At 42.2% G+C, this 12,420-nt stretch overlaps 1 protein-coding gene across 6 annotated transcripts in view; it reads left to right on the top strand.

The window, feature by feature from the left end:
• The window catches only part of RALGAPA2 (Ral GTPase activating protein catalytic subunit alpha 2), a 459,903-nt gene that overhangs the window by 233,163 nt on the left and 214,320 nt on the right, over positions 1-12,420 (top strand). For all 6 annotated transcript variants that reach the window (XR_007515412.1, XM_049869401.1, XM_049869403.1 and 3 more), the window contains 4 exons: positions 757-885; positions 6,582-6,710; positions 7,727-7,785; positions 11,042-11,150. Coding sequence is in view for 5 of the 6 variants with exons in the window: in XM_049869401.1 (XP_049725358.1) it covers positions 757-885; positions 6,582-6,710; positions 7,727-7,785; positions 11,042-11,150 (426 nt within the window). In the remaining variant the exon portion in view is untranslated. The remainder of the gene's footprint in view (positions 1-756; positions 886-6,581; positions 6,711-7,726; positions 7,786-11,041; positions 11,151-12,420) is intronic.

Genomic DNA, 12,420 nt, shown 5'->3' with positions numbered 1-12,420 from the left:
GGTGTTCTTACCAATCCCCCCTTGTGCACACATACTTGTATAGATTGCTCCAGAAATATGGCCTGGCTGTGGATGGCATGAAAGCCGTCCAGTAGTGGCCCCTGGTCTGCCACAGGCAGGAATGGAGTAGGGAACGAGGGGCCGTTATAGACGCAGGGCTATGAGGTGCGCAGGCACACTGTGCCCAAGACTCTGGTTGCACTCTGCAGTCACACTTGTACTCGGAGCCATGCCTGCTGCCAGTGGTACCTCAGAATATTGCTGATAATATTACCGTAGTACTCCATATAGTCCTATTTTTTCACACATAAAATTACCTGAAAGGTGTGAATTTTCATCTCTTGCCTGCTTTAAGATTTTTTAACAATATGCTTTAACTTGAAAATTGGAGAGAATTGAAAGCTAAAGACAGAATATATTCTTTGTTTCAGTGAGAGGTATTTGAAGGTTCCATCTCCCTCAGCACTGCTCTGTTTGTCTAAGGAGCCCACCTTTAGGTGGAAGACAGAAGTGTCTAGTCCCGATGTCACAGTTCAGGTTTCAGACAAGTCACCTTCCAGCTTGGTGTCTCCATTCTCTCGCCTGTAAAGTGGGAACGCCGCCCCTTGGACTAACTCATCTCCCAGTACTCCTTTTACTGTAAAATTGCTGGGCTCTCAGATTCTGCAGTGGCCATGCATAGAGTTGAACTGACTTCTTTACTTTGGATTCTTTTTTTCCTTGTAAATTACAGTTGTGGCTTCTCTTTCCTTTCAGGATATCTTGAATACCATCGTAAGGCACTGTCCACCCCGCTTTTTTTCCCTGGGCTTGCCTGGCTTCTCCATGCTGATGGGGGACTTCATCACGGCTGCAGCCAGGGTCCTCAGTACAGACATGTCGGTGGTAAGTATGACAATGCCCAGCATCCAGGCTCCCAAGAGGCTTCCCAGTCCCTAACAAGGCTCAGATTTCTGTACCCTTAACAGGTGTTGACTCATTAGTGCAATGTGAAACTGGGCTCTCAGGATAGATATGCTGGTAGCTGATGTGTGAAATTTGTGGGATAAGATGACACAGTGGTCCTAGAAAGGCGTTTCATCAAAAGGCCAAAGTGTGAGAAATCATATCCTCACTAATAGTTCGGCACATTTACACAGGAGAAGCAGGGCTTGTCGCTTAGAATCTTATTAGCATTTTCACTTGTACGGTGGTACACACATAGGTGGCTGTAGTAGAGGGCGTTTCAGTGTACACTAGCAGTTATGATTGTCTTAGTAAACCTTGGTTATTAGAGTCTCATAGAAAATATTCTGTTAAAATGTCAGAACACTAAAATTGTAACTGGAAAATGAATAGGTTTTCCTGTTAATGTGTCATTACTGAAACTCTGGTAGAATTCTTACTCTAGAAAATTAGAAACAAGTGGGCTACTCAGTGCGTATTAAGGGTTGCAAAAAGAATTCATCTGCAGGCTCCGCACTTGCTCTGCTCTTAAGACCATGGGCTGATGCCTTCTGAGAGAACGCTCCTCGACAGGTGCATTAAAGGCCTTTCTCATTTGTGTTCTGGGCAACTGCTGTCTGTTCAGAACCATTTTGCCCCTTCAGATGGTGTCAATAAATTAGCATTACTGCTTGCCAGGGACTTGTTTTGAAATCAATGGGACTGCCCCGCAACCCAGATTTTGCTCGACACGTGGTTGCTTTTCACTCTACTTAGTCCTTCTGTGAAGGGTAAAACTGGTTTTTTGGGTTTTTTTTTTTTTTTTTTTTGCTTTCTATACTTTTATAGCTGGTATTTCATGGTGGTATTTTCATGCGCTAAAATTTTCTTTTAAGGGTGAATTAGGGAGCAAAGGGAAGAATGAGAGCAGCAAAGAAAAAAAGTAAAGGAAAAAAGGGAAAAATGTTGAATTTGCTTAATAGTATTTTTGTAAAGAATATGCCAACTTTCAGACTTTAGATTTTTAGAAAACGAATCTCAAAGAACCTGCCGATGTCTTTTTAACCATTCAAATCAACACTGAAAAAAATTACAGTATCTTGGAGGAAAGTCATACTTCTTGACCAAAGTTTTTATCACTGGCTAAGAGAGCTTCCTGAAAAAAGCTAAAGCCCTTTCTAGAGATATCACTCGTAGTGGACATTCTCTGCTAGTATTTTTGTTTTGGCTGCATGAGCTACTGAAGTAGGCTTCCAAAACATTTTAGAAAACATTGAAAAGCACAGGTAGGGAACAGGGGACCACGAATGACAACATGCAGCTGTAAGAGCTACATAAAGGAACACCAGCTTTTAGAATTAATTGAATTACTCTTTTAGTTTAAATGAGGTTTAAAATTGTAGGGGGAAGGTGAGAGGTACTTGGATGGATGGGGCACAACTTGTTCAGTCCAAACCCTTAGCCAGTACAAGTTCATTATGTGTTTAAAGTACTCTGCTGTCGGTCTGCACCCCGAGACAGTGAGGGAGATGCAGGCGCACACAGCTCGCCAGAAGACGGGTAGAAGCCTGTGCTCAGCAGCGCTGTTGTAACCTTCAGAACCCGGAGCCAATCCACTGTCCACCGACAGCATGACGGATAGACTGTAGTGTGTACGTAAGGGAGAATATTAGATACAATAAAAGTGCAACTGCATGGATCAGTTGCATAGTGTGATATTGAGTGAAAGAAGTCAGACACAAAAGAATATATACCCTATAATTCCGTTTATATAAACTTCAAAAGCCAGATTAAAAATGAATCTGTGGGGTCACAAGGCGGGATGGTAGTTACCCTTGGGGTGGGGCGGGATAATGTGGGAGGAGCACAAAGGGGATTTCTGGAGGGCTGGTAATGTGCCTTTTCTACCTGGGCATGATTATATGGCTGTGTGTTCACTTTGGAATCATTCTGCTCATACACTCAGGATTTGTGCATTTTTTCCGATAAAAGCTTGAATTAAAAATTATTAAAAATGTATTTTAAAATAAATATTAAAAGAAAATTAATGGGAAATGGTTATTATAAATAACCTATTAGACACTAATGCCTGCTAGTTCTACGCCTAACACTGCTTCAGTCCTAAATCTCTGTGATAGCCTCTTCCTGTGGTCTGTCCATTCCACTGCAGGGTTCTGGCCTCGGTGGCCAGCATTGCTTCCCTCTTCCTGTGTTCTTCAGAAATGGAATTTGTTCCCTGGCTTCAGTGCCTCTGAGTGGAAAAGGATCCCATATTATTGTCTCAGACTTCAGAAAGTCTTCTTGGGAACCCTGATTCCCCAGGATACTCCATGGTGGGGGTGGTGGTTGTTGATAGGTAGCCCTGAGGAGCTGCACTTACTCTCTTAGAAATTCACAGTACACATTAGCGTATTAAGGCTCCAGTTTAACTGTGCTTAGCCAAATGTTTCTGCAACGGCTTTTTCCCTGGAGCCCTTGTTTTTCCCCTTTAGCATCTGTTATTGCCTTAGGGGACCGGTGTCTTGTGGATCCCTTTGTCCAGCTGTCTCCTGAACCCTCTCTCTGGATGCTCTTAGGCGCTTCTCCCCCAGCACAGCACAGCTTACTAGAGAGCCTCTTCTTTCTCCTGCTGTCCACATCATCTTGTCACCTGAGCCCTCGGCACAGAGGTGGCTTTAAATGTCTCCTTCAGGTCCCGTATCTAAGCAGACATCAAGCCTAGGGATCATGCTCTTATCTCTCTCTCTCTCTCTCCAGCACCCCCCCACCCCGTCCCCCACTGTCATTGACTGACTTGAGGTCCTTGTCATGTTCTTCCCAGGCCTCACAGCAGTCTATCTCCTAGGTCTCTGATCACAGTCTCTCCCTTATCCCTGAAGGCACCCTATGCACCCTTCACCATACTGAGCTGAAACCTGTAGTGAGTATGTTACCCTACCAGTTGGAACTGGGCATCATTTCTCATTTGCTTCAATAGAAAGCTCCGATCCTATTGTAGGGCCACAGTGGGCACCATGAACAGCCCTTGCCAGACTCAGCAGTGGCTTGTACCTCCCTCTTCTTCCCTGCTTCCTGCCATTTGACCGAACTGCACACAGGCCGCCAACTACAGCAGATCACTCACTACACCACCTTCGCCCAGGCAGCCCCCTCTGCCTGCAGTCCCCTTACCATTCTTGACCCACTGGCTTAGTAGAGTCAGACTTGGGTTCAATTCCAGTGCTGCCTCGTACTAGTTATCTACCTTGGGCAGTATAGGCATGTAGGCCTCATTTCCCTTATCTGTAAATTGGGGTTCACTATTTATAGGCTTAGTGTTTAGGAAAATAATCCAGATTTATTACACTCTTTGAATAAAGCTATAATAATTCTTTATTTTATTAAGCTCTGATGTTCAGCATCCAGTGAATGGTGCAAATGGTTAAGGCCGGGTGAGCTCAGGATGGAAGATGACCATTGGGCTGTGCATTTTGGAGGCCATGTCACAAAACACCATGTGCCCACTGCCCAGCTTTGGCAGTTCCTAACATTTTTGTGGTAGTAGTTTCAGACTTTTGAATTAAAAAATGAAATAAAACATTCAAGATATAGTGACCCCGTCCCCGATGCCATTGCTCCATTCTGAGCTGTGCCCACTCTTGCCTAGTCTGTATTTCTCTAACCTCCCGATTCCTTCTACCTGTTAGTGTCCACTCGCCACCACACTCTTGCCCAGGCTCAGGGTCTGATGCCCACTCAGAGATGAGAACGCCTGCCATGTGGTCTGTGTGTCCCCTCCCAGCCTGCCCCGGTCTTTTTCCCAGACTCCTTCAGCCAGGACACCGCCCCCCGCCCACGCATGTTCTCTGGCTCTGTGCGCAGGGGCTCTTACAGTCCATGGAATCCTGGGTGCCTTTGTCGTTCCTTCTTGCTGAGATGTGCCTCCTGCCTACTCACCCCCCCGGATCCCTCACTCATTCACTCCCACCTGCCTGGCCGACTCCTGCCCACCCTGCACAGCTCTTAGCAGCAGCTGAGTGTTGTCTCACCATCGGAGCAGAACTAGTTGCTGCCTCATTTGGGCTCCAATAGAATATCCATCTCTGTGCCTTTCTTTGGGAGCCCTGGATGCTCAGTGGTTAAGCCCTTGGCTGCTAACTGAAAGGTCGGAGATTTGAACCCACCAGCTGCTCCACAGGAGAAACATGTGGCAGTCTGCTTCAGTAAAGATTACAGCCTTGAGAACCCTATGGGGCAGTTCTACTCTGTCCTATAGGGTCACTATGAGTCGGAATTGACTAGACAGCAGTGGGTTTGGTTTTTTGTTTTGTTTTTATGCCTTTGATTTACCTGTGTGTTTCTAAGAACCAAGCTGGGTAAAAGATGGATGTACTTGACTCCTGTGTTACACCATATTCGGCTCTCATAGCACATGCTTCATTGTATTTAACGGCTCATTTGCCTCTGTTCCCCCACCCATGTACGAAGCTCCCATCTCTGAGGGATGGAAGTTCTGTTCCATCTCATATCCCAAGTGCTTAACAATATAGGCCTAGTGGAGCCCCTGGAGTTAGGTCGCCTGAGTTCAGATCCAGGGTCTGTGCCTCACTTATGAGCTGTGTGACCTTGTAAAGTTACTAAACTTCTCTGAGCCTCAGTTGTCTCACCTGTAAAATGAAAATGATAATAGTATCCACCTCATAGGTTGGCTGTTGAGAGGATTCGGTGAGGAAATGTGTATACAATACTTAGAACAGTATCCAGCACAGAGTGAGAACCGCATATGTATTAGGGCCATGGATGGATGGACGGACAGATGGGTGGGTGAATGGATGACATACCTTTGTAATCTGCATGCCTGCCCCCATTCTTTGCTAATCACAGCTGCGTGTCAGTGTTGGCTGAATTAAAATTGAAATCTAGTGAAATACTTCCTTTAATAATATTCCTAATTCCAATAACAGGCAACCAAATGATTATGTTGGAGCCCTGGTGGCATAGTGGTTAAGAGCTCGTCTGCTAACCAGAAGGTTGGCAGTTCATATCCCGGTTTTGGGTATGACATCTAGTGAGATACAGAATCACTTAACCAAAAAAAACCAAACCCATTGCCGTCGAGTGCGTTGCGACTCATAGTGCCCCTATGGGACAGAGTGGAACTGCCCTCTAGGGTTTCCAAGGAGCGCCTGGTGAATTCAAACAGCTGACCTTTTGGTTAGCAGCTGAGCTCTTAGCCACTGCACCACCAGGGCTCCAGATGTCATATGCTATATATTATTTTAGAAAATAGTTCTTGATGAAATGCAGGAAATTTGGTCAGTGGTGACTTCTCTGTTTCCCTACCTTGTGATAGTTACCTCCAACTTCACTTCATTATGAACTTTCCTTAACTCTTTTTCACTGCTCTGTCAACAACATTAAAGCTAAAAAAAGTACTTTCAAACAATCATAACTGAGTCATTTACCTTTCTGTCTGAGTGAATCTGCAGACCAGTTTTTACAGCCCTTGTTTACATCCAAGTGTAGTGATATTTTCCATTCATTGGAAATGTGCCTTTTCATTCAGGCAAACCTCTTTGTGTAAATATTCACCTGGGGGGAAATAACCAGGCGTCATTTGTCCCTTATCTGAAGTTTCTAGTTTATAAAAATGCATGTGTTTCACTTTCTTTGTACAGGCCCCTCGTTCTGAAGCCCTCACCATTCTCGGTTCTCTTGTCTGCTTTCCAAACACCTACCAGGAGGTCCCACTGCTGCAGTCGGTACCGGAAGTTAACGAGGTCGTCACAGGAACCGAAGATGTCAAGGTAATAATCCGCTTTACTGAATCTCAAGTTTAGCATTTTGTAATTATAGAAAATGCTGTACACAGGGGCGGATTAACCAGTAAGCAGTGTACGTACGGGTTTACTTGTGTTTACTCACTGATCTGTAGTGTGTGGTTTCATCTGTTTTTCACCACACCTCATGTGGTGAAATCCATGTGGAATTGTGGACTACAGGTTAATAAACAAGCATAAGCAAGCCCGTCCGTACCTCGCTGATGGGGTAGTCCGCCCCTCTCTGTGTACGGTTACCACTTCCGTTATTACGGATTGGCCTACTCATCCCTGAAGTTTCGCTGTGTACCTTACACGTTTCAGTAATGGTTTACAGGTGGTATACACGTATTAGGCTCAGGGCATATTGCAGCTAGAACTGTCATTACTTTCTTCAGATGTTTTCATTAGATGTTTATCACTCCCATGGATCATAATTATGTAATGAGCAATCCTCTGCATTAATTGTATTGGCGTAATTATGCTGCATTACAAAGCAAATGAACTTAAAAAAAATAATTGTTCAATCCCATTGTTGGCCTGATTAAATACTACCGGTAATTTGAAATTCCAGATTATTTCCTGAATAAATGAAAAGTAAACATTTTTCTCTCCTCAAATGACTTTGGGGCTAGCAAAAATGCTTTCACACCCCAAAATGAGTATCTAAAATACATGATTACAATATATAATGCGATGTTTCCAATTAAGTGAAAAAGAACTGAGATTTTTCTACCTGGAAATCTCATTTGCTTTGCTAGGTTTTCGTTGTGTACCCAGATACGCTGTCCTCTGGGATGGCTCCGTTGCCAGGGAGCTGCTGAGACCCCCATCATGCTGCCCCCACCCTCTGCTGTGTGCTTCCCTCCTCTCTGCTTCTCCCTGGTGAAGCCTTTCAAGGTCCATGACCCTTCAGGAGCTCCTGGCTGCCTGGAGCATGGTCAGAATGTGCGGGGAACCAAGTGTGAGACTAAGCTTTTATTTTACTTAATTTGTGTTTTTAGTGTTACCTCATAAATATTTTACTGAAGAATGCCACAGAGGAGCCAAATGAATGTGCAAGGTAAATGTTGAATAGAAGGTAAACTATTTTAGAATTTTAAGATACACATTTATGTGTAAACAGTTAAAGTTAAAATACGCGTATGCTTCCCTGTTACTCTTATGTCGGAAAAAAACTGCTTTACTTGATTGTTTAGAATGGCATGACTATTAAGTAAAGTTAGTACACAAGATTATATAGTGTGTTATCTTTTGTGTAAAAAAAGGAAGATTACAAATATATACGTATGTATTCCCTGATGTTTTCAGTAAGAAAGAAAATGGAAAGATAAACCAAAAACTGATAATAATGTGCACCTGTAGGATAATGGTTCTTGACCAGAGGTGGTTTTGTCCCGCAGCAGACATTTGGCAGTATCTAGAGATATTTTGGTTGCTTCTGGCAGACATCTGAGGTTGCCAGCAGCCTGCAACCAAGATATGAGGTTTTTCTGGACCACCTACTTGATGAAAAGGCCCTGCCTTTCCTTCCAAGGCAAAGCCCAAAGTTGGGAGTACTGGTGGAGGGGAATACCAGTCTCAGAGCCTCAGCCCCCAGTCCTGGCAAGGTCTCCAGAAGCCCAGCTCCTCCTTTTGCTGCTCCTGGGAGTTGACTTGCACCCTGCTCTGTCTCCAGGCTCATCCCAAGGTAGCAGCCCATCTTTCTTCAGTCTTGGTAGCTCATTAATGACTTTAAAGTTTTTAGGGTGCTTGTTTGTTTCTTTGTCTGACTTCTTCAGTTATCTTCAGCGAATGGCTTAGTCTAAATTACCTAGTCTGCTGTTACCAGAAGCTATAAGTTTATCATCCGTTTTCTAATATTAAACTAACCTTGCATTTTGGGATAAACCCAACTTGGTTTCTACAGTGCTGGAACTGGTTTGGCTAGTATTTTGTTTGGGAAAGTTGCATTGGTCTCATGACCTGCCATTTCTCTTTTCCATCCTGCCCTCATCAGATTTGGTCACGAGGTTATATGGTCTCACAAAATGAGTTGAGTACTGTTTCATTCTCTTCAGTTAGGAAAAGTTTTCGTAAAGTTAGAGTTAATGTTCCTTGTACATTTAGTAAACCTTGATGGTAAAACAACAGGGGCCTGGTATTTTCTTTGTGAGAAGGTTAACCGTTGACTTGTTTTCTTCATTGATTTTAGGAATATTAAGATTTTCTGTCTTTTTTTTTTTTTGGTAGTTTTGATAAACTAAAATTTTCTAGTGATTTGTCCATTTCATCCAAGTTTTTAAATATACTGGCATACATGTTTTCTGTATTATCATGTTATTAACTTTTGTCTCTGTAAGTTCTGTGGTTATATCTACTTTTTAATCTCTGACTTTTTTTGTGTATTCTCAGATTTTTCTTATTAGTCTTAGCAAAGATTTGTCAGTTGTGTTTGCGTTTTCAAAGAATAGATTTATCTTTTTCAACTTCTCTATTCAATATTTGTTTTCATTTCCTACCTTCTGTTCTTTACTATTTTCTTTATGTTTAGCCTGTTGTTTCTTTTCTTGCTTTTTAAGTTGTATACTTAATGTATTAATTGTCAGCCTTTCTATAAAAAATAAACATTTAATTTCTAGGTGCTACTTCGTCTTAGTTCCACAAGTTTTGATACGTGATATTTTTATCAATTCATTCTAAATTTTTCTAATTTCTGTTTTGATTCCTTCATTGAGTCATGAGATATACACACAAAGAAAAAGAAGCTCTGTGAAAGGAAGAGAGACTATAAAGTGGTGAAAATATGATTTTGCACATAGTTCCAAATTGTGTGGATTTTATTGAGTTGAATACTCATAGTCTGAATTAAGTTGGGGAAAAATAAAGATGCTTACTGAAAGAACACCGTGTACATGGAATGGCTGCAAACTAAGAATGTAAAGAGCAGTTTCCAGATTGAGAATAAAAGTAGGGATTAGGCAAAAAAGAGAGAGATTTAGATAATTCTATACACTAAAGAAAGCCAAGGGTTAGAACCGTGTAGAACTCCTCTGTAATGCTGGTGCTGGAAAAAAAAAGAGAAGCCAGGCGTACCTGGTAACTGAGTAGCACTGCTTTTACTGAATAAGTTTTGGTAGAAGGCGACATGTCCTCAAGGGGTTTTTAATCCATGTAAGTAAACTTGTGAAGCAGTTCATTCATCCTGATTGAAGAGGTGAGAATCCAATGAGATATGGTACTAAAATCTCAGAGTATTGGGTTTTTTAATTACTTATTTTAAGTTTGGTGAAGATACACACAGCAGAACATACTCAAACTGCATGGCTTGTAACTGCTGAATGATACTAAATACAAAGGAACTTTGAGTGTGGAGTTCTGAGCAACGTGTATGCTTTGGTTGGCATTGGATTTGTCCTCTTATTACAACAAGCAGCACGTGCAGATTGCATCTAAGATCACGTCTAATGTATGTTTCTAAGTAGTTGTTGGAGTCCTCTTGTTCTGAGAAGGAACCCTGGTGGTTCAGCGGTTTAGTGCTTGGCTGCTAACCAAAAGTTCAGCAGGTTGAACCCACCAGGCACTCTATGGGAGAAAGATGTGGCAGTCTGCTTGCATTAAGATTTACAGCCTTGGAAACCTCATGAGTAGTTCTACTCTATCCCATAGGGTCACTATGAGTCAGAATGAACTCGATGACACTGGGTTTTTGGGTTTTGTTCTGAAAGCGAATAGGTTTGGCAGCAAGTTTTTTAACTTTATGTACAGCATTAAAAGAAAATGGACAGGAAGGTGATTTTTACATCATTATGAAAGATAGTGGAGAATATCAGTTCCAAAGAGTACTATCACTTAAAATTGATTTATGGTTCAGAAAGGTAATTTTTAAAGGACTGTGCTGATTAAAAATGTAACTGAAATTTATTTTGAAAGTTGCATTCAAATATGCTTTAAAGTAAAATACAGGTTTTGTCTTATGTTTGTAGTACGTGTTGAGCATCTTATTGTAAGGAAAACAATTACAAGCTCAATTAAAAACGTCAACAATTTTCTAAGACCCATGTTTTTTTACTCTTCCTCAAAAATGTCTCAGAATAATAAAATGTGGTAAAATAACAAAATAAGTGATATGACAGTTAACAGAAAATATGCATTTGATTCATTAGTTAAGTACTAACCAGCATCAAGATTTCTATTTGTCCTAAAAATCTTTTCTCTCAATAAGACATTCTATGAATGTACTTAACTATAAGTTTTGCTATTTTGTATGAAAACGTTCAAAATATTTTCTTATTAGGAAATATCCTAAGTTTCATGATAGTTTTCCTCTTTTTAAAAAGATGCATTGCCATTTGCTCTCTCGGGGTATGGATCTGTGAAGAACTCGCACAACGTACGAGCCATCCGCAGGTGAAAGAGGCCATCAATGTGATAGGTGTAACTCTGAAGGTATTGCCAATTTGTGATGCTTATTTGACATTAAGCTATAACCCAGGTATTGAAACAATCTTTGTTTTCCCCTTCATCGCAGAGAGGTTGTGATTCAAATCTCTTTTTCTGAAAACTATGTTGAATGTACATGAGATTCCCAGGAGAGGCCACAGAAGGCTGCTTCCCCACCAAGAGCCCCTGGGTGTTTCCAGACCAAGCCCTGGTGCCAAATGGGGTTCCTCTGGTGGCTGGGTGCCTCCTAGAGCAAGAAGGACACTTGCTACCTGTCGAGGGGAGTACCAAGAGTGTGGGCTTTCATGCCCTGGCCTCTACAGCAGGCCCAGAAGGAGGCTTTGACAGCTTCCAGCCAGAGGTCCTCAAGTGTTTACCACATCGGGACTAAACCTTGAGCACTTCTAGGACATCCTTCTTCCTTTGTTTGCTGGAGAGAAGAGCTGCCATTTACTGGGCACTTTCTTTGGGCCAGATTAATGGTAAACTGTCTAAATGCTTTTGTCAGTCTTCACCAAAGCTCTATACGGTAGATGTCACAATCCCCATTTTACGCCCAAGGAAACAGGCCCAGAGAAATTGGGTCACTTGCCCATGACCACATACCAAAAAGCAGATCGGTGTGACATTGTAGCCACACCTGAGCTTTTACATGGGTTGATAGGCTGCGTCCAAAACCAAAACTCAGAGCCTGCCAGCCCTTTCCTGGCTCCTGCTTAGGTATAGTGGTGACAGTGTCTTCGTCATCTAATGCTGCTATAACAGAAATACCACAAGTGGATGGCTTGAACAAACAAATTATTTTCTCACAGTTCAGGAGGCGAGGCTAGAGTTCTAAATTCAGGGTGTAGGCTCTAGAGGAAGGCTTTCTGTCTGTGTCAGCTCTAGGGGAAGGTCTTTGTCTCTTCAACTTGTTTCTTGATTCCCTGGAGATCTTCATGTGGCTTGGCTTCAATCTTCCCCAATCTCTCTTCTGCTCACTTGTTTAAGCTCTTTTATATCTCAAAAAAATACTGATTCAAGATACATCCTATACTAATCTTGCCTCATTAATATAACAAAGACAACCATTCCCAAATGGGCTTAAAACCATAGGCATAGGGGTTAGGATTTACAACATATATTTTGGGGGGACATAATCCAGTCCATAACAATTAGCACTGCTGTCACTTCTACCTTCAGAACTAGCAAAGGCCTCGTCTCTGCCAGGCACTGTGCCCCTGCTTTTGTGGAAGTTCACGGTTGTGAGATAAGCGTTCTTATTGTATCGATGGTG

The sequence above is a fragment of the Elephas maximus genome, chromosome 25, assembly GCF_024166365.1.
Source record: "Elephas maximus indicus isolate mEleMax1 chromosome 25, mEleMax1 primary haplotype, whole genome shotgun sequence".
NCBI lineage: Eukaryota > Metazoa > Chordata > Mammalia > Proboscidea > Elephantidae > Elephas > Elephas maximus.
This window is presented reverse-complemented; position numbering and strand designations above follow the sequence as displayed.